Source organism: Rosa rugosa, chromosome 3 (assembly GCF_958449725.1).
Source record: "Rosa rugosa chromosome 3, drRosRugo1.1, whole genome shotgun sequence".
Taxonomy (NCBI): domain Eukaryota; kingdom Viridiplantae; phylum Streptophyta; class Magnoliopsida; order Rosales; family Rosaceae; genus Rosa; species Rosa rugosa.
The window spans coordinates 50,898,784-50,907,118 of NC_084822.1; the positions used below are offsets into that span (position 1 = coordinate 50,898,784).

General features: G+C 37.0%; 1 protein-coding gene across 1 annotated transcript; it reads right to left on the reverse strand.

Annotated features, from left to right (window-relative positions):
- Positions 1-1,403: 1,403 nt before the first annotated feature.
- On the reverse strand, positions 1,404-3,659 carry LOC133741310 (probable WRKY transcription factor 40). Its single transcript, XM_062169248.1, has 3 exons — positions 3,270-3,659; positions 2,758-3,117; positions 1,404-2,632 (listed from the first exon to the last, which is right to left on the reverse strand). The coding sequence occupies exons 1-3, from the start codon at positions 3,303-3,305 to the stop codon at positions 2,009-2,011; spliced, it is 1,020 nt and encodes a 339-aa protein (XP_062025232.1). The 5' UTR covers positions 3,306-3,659; the 3' UTR covers positions 1,404-2,008.
- Positions 3,660-8,335: the final 4,676 nt, after the last annotated feature.

Consider the following 8,335-nt stretch of genomic DNA (forward strand, 5'->3'; position numbering starts at 1 on the left):
TCCACAACATAGCTTTCTACATGCTTCTAGGCTTTCTAGACTAGAAATATGTGGAAACTTGTCCCACATCGAAGAATAAGTAGAGGAAGGGCATTCCTTCATCTATAAAAGGAATGCCTCCTCCCACAACTCAACACATTCATTACATCTCTTGTAATTTCGTTGGGCCGCAAGGCTCGACACACTAGTACAACATTCAAGTGGACGTAGTCTCCCGCTCATGCGGAGGCGAACCACTATACATCTCGTGTCAACTCTCTTTCTCTATCTCTCTTTACTTATCGTTAACTAGAGTCCCCACGGATTCTAACATTAACACTTGATGATTCAAATCAGGGGAAGAAGAAACCAAAAAAGAAGAAGAAGAAAGAAAGAAAGAAAGAAAGAAGAAGAATAAAGAAAGAAAGAAAGAAATAAAGAAAGAAAGAAAGAAAAGAAAAAAAAAAAAACTTTTGAGGGTAAATCGGTCTTTTTGTCTTCATTAAGTTACTCATGTGCAAAATTTAACGGCTCCGTGATGGAAATTGGTCGTATGTACGACGTTGATATGAAAAAATGAGTCCAGATATCACATTGATAACTTTGTAAGTTCAGGTATCATTCTGAAAGTCCCCTAAGTGTCCAGACACCGTTGGTGAATTTTTCCCTAAAACAAACTGAGGGCAGAATGTCTTTTTTGCCCTCATTTTTGGACTCACGTGCTCACAGTTGACGGAGACGTGACAGAAGTTCGCCAGAGGTACGACAATAATACGAAAAGTAAAGTCTAGGTATCACATTGATAACATTCAGAGTTCAGGTATCATTCTGAAAGTCACCAAAGTGTCCAGATACCGTTGATAAATTTTTCCCATATGATGAACTCGTATTATCCTATGTGGCCTAACGTGCAAGGAATCATTTTGTTTCAAGGTACAAATCGTATTGCTTAAATCACGAACCAACAAAATCTTATCCGGATGAAATTTTGAGTTGACTTGTTTTAATGTCTATAACTAATTTTTTTTGTGAGAAATATTAAAATTGAGAACTTCATTTGTCGGTGCTAAGTGCTAACAACCTTGTTGAGAGGCCAAAGGAATATGAGGAACGTTATGGTAGGAACAAAAATTGAAGGAAACCAAGTTTTTAGATCGGATGGAGACTGGTTTTGCTGGTCGAGATAAGAAAGGGACATGTGAGGCAACAAGACGTCGTTAAGTCCGTGCGTGGCTGGCTTTCAGTGTAGATGATAGGACAAAGTGAGCAACGACTAAAGCTGCATCACTTGAAATTAATACTGTTTTGATTCTTTGGTCTCTACAACAATGTCAGGTTAGCAGGGTAGGTTAGGCATCAACATTTAACTTCCTTGTAGCCAAAATAGTTAATTAAAGTCGTATTAGATTATACCAATTTCCCAATTTTCTACGACGCGCGTATGAGCACGCATGCTTCAACCACTTTCATATGAGAGATGAATGTTTAGTAGCTCCTCTCAGAGTCTCAGACTGAAGTCAGATATCCGATGGAAACGCAAATACTTTTACAAACAAACAAAAATGAATACTAGCTAGCAAGTATAGCAAAGACAGAAAAAGTCTGGCAGAAACAACTCTCTATTACCGGAATCCACCATGTGCATCCATTCCTCTACATCTTTGATCGGCGGAGCCAATATAGGACCATTAGGACGACAGGGGGCTGTGGCCCCCATTGAAATTTTTTGTAATAGATTTACATCTAAATTATGTCCAGAAATTAAATGTAATTAGTTCCTACAATTATCATATTACATGAATTTTTCTGTATTTTTTCTCTATGTAAACACTATTACACTTATATTGAAATTTCTTATTATTTTATCATGGATGATATTTGTGAGATTTAAAAATTTTCTACGATTGATTGCCTCCACAGAAAAAAACTTCTGCCTCCTCGGCTCCGCCACTGCTTTAACCTACCTAACTACAATCTGCGAAACTTATCTAACATACCATATTCAATGGTTAATACTTAATACAATGGTTTAGGGGTTACGTGCAGGTTGATCAGTTTTAATGGAGCGGGCAACAGCAGCAGCTAAAGCTACAGTGAAATTCGGATCTTTGGTTAGATAAGTAACGTATTCTTGTATTTTATCATTTTCACAGGTCTGATCAGTAGTACTAGTACTAGTAGTACCAGCAGGGCTTCCTCGTCCTGGTCTGTTCTCTTCTTGATTGGATTTGGATTTAGAGCCGGAGAGAGTAAGATCAAGCGTGATAGGCTCCGGCTGAGAAGGAGGACTCCTCATAGTAATAGGGTCAGCTGCGGTACTAGTACTGCTGCTCTGTAGCAATCCATGTACTGCTGCTGGAGGAAAATCAACAGACATAATTTGATAATGAGGAGCTGGGGCTGGTGGTGATGAAGATGAAGATGAAATTATTTGTCCAAGCAGTAGGGAATTAGAATTATTGATGATATCATGGTTGTGGTGGCCTTCATATGTTGCCACAAGGATTGACTTGTCCTGCATGCATCTCTGTACCTTCTTTTTGACTGGGCAAGTTGGAGCCATGGAGCACCTGAAATAAGCTCGAGGGGATGATGGGTTGTCCTTGGTCACCTTCTGCCCGTACTTCCTCCATTGATATCCATCTTTCACAATCTGTAATATTTATTAATAAGTAAACCCAACCCAAGCAGAAAGCTAATTAACTAAGCACTAGTTAGTTAATTAAGAAAACTTATCACGAACTGATTGATGCATAGACCATCTAGCTAGCTACTTACAAGGGATTTGTCTTTAGAGTCGGTTTTCACTAGGAACTGCGATGTCTTATTAGCTACTGGAAAGTGATGATGCTGCTGGTGATCATAATGAGCAAAAGCAGTTGTTCTTGCCCTCTTGTTTGCAGTTGGATCAAAAATATCGTATGATGAGCATCCTGAGCCAGTAGTAGTCATCTCATGATGATCATGATCATCGTGTGTTGAAGACTTGTTTTGTTGGAGTTCGAGTCGGATCAGTTGGAGCTGGGTCTCAAGTCTAGTGTACTTGCTGCTCATAGCTTCAAGTAGGAATCTTAGAGCTTCATTCTCTTTTCGCACACATTGCAGGTCTGCTTCCAGACTATCTCCCTGCTGATCAACCTTCCACCCAAGACCAGAAAGAAGCGATTAATTAATGACTATTAGGTCAAACATATAGAAATTGAGTAAATGATCACATCAAATTAACAGCATGAAAATCAGCACGTATGATCGATCCAAGAATCTAATCATCAAACCAATCAATCAAGTACCTGCTTTTCTTTGCTAGAGGTATGAGGATACTCCATAAGCCGGTGATGAAGATTGGATTAGCTAGTTAGCTTGATGACGTACAAATAAACTGTTGGCTAGCTAATTAACTATCCAGCCAGGAGATAAAGATATTAAAGATGGATGAGATCGATGAAATTTGAAACAGACTAACATGTACAGGTAGTGATGGAGTTGATGATGATCGAAATCGAATGAAGAAGCTAATGAATAAGAATCAGTCCGTAGTTGGTGATCGAATGCAGTAGTACCATATAAATATATATAGGTTGAAGGTTTGCTAGCTAGCTAGGAGGAAGTTTCACATGAATGAATGAATTGATTCAACATACGCAAATACAAGTCTACACAAGACCGTACGTAAATGGAAAGTTTCCTTAGCTTGACTTCGATCTCTAGCGTAACTAGTCCATATTTATGCGTTTGAGTGTGATAAGACAACTTAATTTGGAAATTAAGTCGATCCACGTGTTAAGAAACGGGACAACGTACGTATATGTGTGACGAGTGACGACGTCCCTCTTGTGATGTGAGCAGATGAATACATGATGAGTCATAAGTCATTATATTATGGTCTTTGTATATATAGTCTTTGATGGCTTCTTTCTTTTATGTATTTATGTATTTCTTCCACTCCATTGCCTTTTAATTTCTTATGAAAAAACCAAGGAATCGCTAGACAACAGTGTCCACCGACGCATGATCGTATATAGAATTATATTGTTGCCAACCGTTGGTTTTTGTTTCATCGATCCATCTAAAACTAACAACTTAATTTCAGTTTTTTTCACTTCCTTTCATATACTCAATAAACCACACGTTTTAGGATTAGCGATCTGTTTTATAACAACTACAACTTAAAGATTCTAGATATAATTTCAACCTCAAATGAGTCCATGTTTCATATAGTCCCTCAAAATTGTGGTTTATGTGAGCAAGACTATCTGTATTCAATAATTAAAATTCAATATATTGCGATTGGCCATGAGAACACACTTGGAATACTGCTATTTGATTAAAATTAAGATGATGGGTGATCGGGCAGCCAAAGTCTTTGTTCATATGATATTATTGTTATTGTTGTTAGTCAATCACCTAAAACCCAAACCTAACGACATGATGAAAGGCACAAACCGAGAGCTCAAGTCCATTCACGAAACCATACCGAGGGTGTCCCTTCCCATGCATCATTGTATATACGTCACCCCATAACAACCTGCACGCGTCATGCATCTCATACAATCCTACGTACCATAAACACCAAGTCATCTCAAATTGATTAAGTAATTGATCGACTTCTTCTTTTTTTCGCTTTAGTAAAAAAGATCCAAAAGGAGCAAATAGCCAGCAATTAGCTATCTGTATTAGAAAGTACTACTAAATGTACATGGTAAATATCTATGTAGACTCAACAAGATTTTTACACCCAACAAAATTATAGAATTTTTAATTGCACCCAGTAATTTTTCCAAAAATACCCTTATTTTTAATTAAACCCAGCAAATCTCACACCCAACAAAACCAAACCCAGCAAAACCCCGATAACAGATAAACAGAGTTACTTTTATGATCCGCTATGCAACACAAGCCCTCTTTCCGCTAATACGGTCCCGTTCACCTAGTCACTAGCTGACCAGGGATTATATGGTCAGTGACCATCCGATTGAAATCGGACGGTTGACAGTTCTCTAACTTTTTAAAAGATAAAAGCTGTCAACCGTCCGATTTCAATCGGACGGTCACTGACCATATAATCCTTGGTCAGCTAGTGACCAGGGGAACATTTCTGTCCGCTAATATTTGATACCTAAAAACCTGCCTAGACTAGCAGTTGTGTCCACCATGTGAAATAGTTGCTTAAACGTCAACTGGGGTAAGACTTTCTTTTCAACACAAAAGATTCGGGGAAGTTCTACAAATAAATCTACAGGAATTCATATACAAATCATAATGCGATGTAAATCTTATACCCAGTTTGTGGTGCTATGTGGCTTCTCTTCGTATCAATAAGGGTGCAGGTGCGGTCATAGTTTTATCCTTACCTGTTGGATGAGGTTCTTCTTTAACTGAAGAAAGTGCCCTATCTGGATTATACAGTCCCTTTGAAAATATGTTGGGACTTGGAGAACCAATTATGCCGGTCTTAGTTGGGCTTGAGTAGTTCCCCGAAGGAGTATTTGGACCAGACCCAAGTTGACCTACTCCATCTTCACGGGGCAAGGGTGACATTGGTGGCTGGCTCGGAATATGAGAATATCTGTTTCTTTTCTGCAAACCTGTCTTCTACAATGTCATAGGTATTCCATGTTCTCACTTCCTGGGCAAGAGAACACCAACAACAGAAAAGCCACAACGTGCAATCAGATACTGCCGGTTCACCAAAACAGAAGTTATACCAGTAACTGCAAGAGCCTCCCGAACAATCTCATTGTCAATATTAATAGCAGCCAAGTTAAAGATCCAGAAGGGAGCGATGTAAAACAGAATAAATGTCATAATATGAACACACATGTTCCCGAACCCAAGTCTGTCCATATTCCACCCAAATACACAAAAAGCTACAGTACAGTGAGACATATGCAAGAGAAATAGAAAAAAAAATTGAACCCAATGAACTGCTGGGTACAAATAGAAAAATTAGAAAAAAGAGTTTCAAACTTTATGATTTTTTTTGTTTTTGTTTTTGTTTTTATTTTTATTTTTATTTATCATGACTATTACTGTAACTTCATATGAGGATATAACTGTCTTTTCATACAAAATTGATTTGCTGGGTATAAATAGTTGCTGGTACATTTAGAAAGACCATGTAGTTAATTAGAAGAGTTTAATACCTCTAAATTACACAAGATGTCATTTTCTTATTCTTCATTTATGAAAAAATTTATTTTGCACTTTAGTCGAATGTTCTTTTTTTTTCTTTTCTTTTTTTCAAAAAGAATCTAGACTTTTCTTTTTTTCAAAAAGAATCTAGAAAAGAAGAAAATGACATAAATGTACCACACGCAAGGTGCTTAATTGGACGCCATCAATCTCATCCTTCGAGATCGGACTTGAGAGACCAAGTCATATATGCACATGCAGCTAGTATGAATGCGGAATAATATCTATATAGTGGGTAGTACGATTAGTACGTGAAGCCACTTCCTCTATTCGATCATCCAATGATTCCAATCAATAACATTAGAAATTGTTTTCACGTGTAAAGACTAAAGGCGAAGCTGGTGCTTTTGCATCTTTGTATTGGATATGCCACATCGGTCGTAAAGAAAGAAGACCAGCTTGAATAATAAGCCCAAGAGGACCAAGACCTCGACCTTTTAATCAAATCATTTCCACTTTTCAAAAAAAAAAAATCAAATCATTTCCAAGACTTAATTCCTGTCCTAGCTACTTAAAAATTATCTTTCAACGTATTTACAACTGGAATTTCAATTGAATACCCACTTAATATTGGTTAGTTTAATATATATATATATATATATATATATATATATATATATAGTATTTGGATGGGGAGGTAGTTTATGAACTATATATATATATATATATATATATATATATATAGTATTTGGATGGGGAGGTAGTCCACCAGTTCATAAACATTATGAATCACATATGATCCGTAAGAACTCAATTAACATTTGGGTATAGCGTCAATTACCACGTCAGAGTAGTTAGACCTCGTAAGCATCCGGCAGTCGGGCCTCGTGATGACCCAGACTCTCAGGAAGCTGACACCTTCATCAGCGTCACATGAATCCCACAGGACTTCAGTATACAACAACTTACCAATGAGGTACTTATGAATATTGGGGCTCGAAGTTGGATGGGGTTCCACTCAAGCAAGTGCCTTGTCATTCCTACCCACCCTCGTTGGCGACTAACTACTATATATATATATGTGTGTGTGTGTGTGGGTGGTGCGCCAAAATATTTAGTCAACTTACACAGCTAGAGTGGCTGGATGGTTATGTACTTCTACTGAAAGAAAATCAATGGTTTGCAACATAATTGTATATACACTCTCGATCACTTTATATTATTCCACGAGCACCTCAATTTTACCATTTATGTCCATCCATGACTACATTACAAATAGCTAGCCCTAGTTAGTCCATGATCATTGATGCACCGCTTTTAATATACCTGAATTATTTCCATATATATAGTTCTATATCAGTCCGTCTCCGCTATGGACGTCCGTATCTTTTCTTAGGTACGGATTTCTAGTTTTTTTCCCACTTTCCGATCACACATTCACATCTTAACCGTACAGTTTTGAGGTCCTAATGTATAGATCATCTCTGCAAAATTTCAGCCAAATTGATGATCGTTAAGGTATTAAAAACTGCAATTTACAACAATGTATACGAACGGTTCCGGTTCGTTCGTGTAAATTGCAGTTTTGGATGCCTTAACGATAATCAATTTGGCTGAAAATTTTTAGAAGTGATCTATACATTAGGACCTAAAAACTGAACGGTTAAGATGTGAATGTGTGATCGAAAAGTGGGAAAAAACTGGAAATCCGTTCCTACCTCCGTTCCTGAGCAAAGTTCTATATCTATATATCCTCTCTCAGTCTTGAACGGATGGTTAAATATTACACCATTTTAATATTTAGTTTCCTCATCAATAATAATAAAGATGAGTAAAATTCACACTCTTCATTTTACGATCTACACTTCATGTTTTCTTTTTATTATCTTAATTAACATCAAACTGAAGTTTTCTTTTTATTATCTTAATTAACATCAAACATTTTTACAATGTACATTGGAGAAAGACAAAACTTAAGATACCAAAAATAGAAACATAAAGTGTGGAGTGTGGGTTGTAGAATGGGGAGTGAATTTCACTCCTCATAATAAAATTGATATTATATATAACTGATTTATAAAAGAGGTCTGTTCGATCAGCACTACGTGTTATACAACATCCAATACCAGATGATAGATAGATAATACCAGTGTGATATAACTTCATCCCACATTTAAAAAAGTCCACTAACTAACAATAAGAACACACACACACAAATTAGTAA

Coding starts and splice junctions, on each gene's coding strand:
- LOC133741310 (XM_062169248.1), bottom strand. CDS start 3,305: ATGGAGTATCCTCATACCTCTAGCAAAGAAAAGCAG. Junction 3,118..3,269: donor CCTCTAGCAAAGAAAAGCAG/GTACTTGATTGA, acceptor CTTGGGTGGAAG/GTTGATCAGCAGGGAGATAG. Junction 2,633..2,757: donor ACTCTAAAGACAAATCCCTT/GTAAGTAGCTAG, acceptor TAAATATTACAG/ATTGTGAAAGATGGATATCA.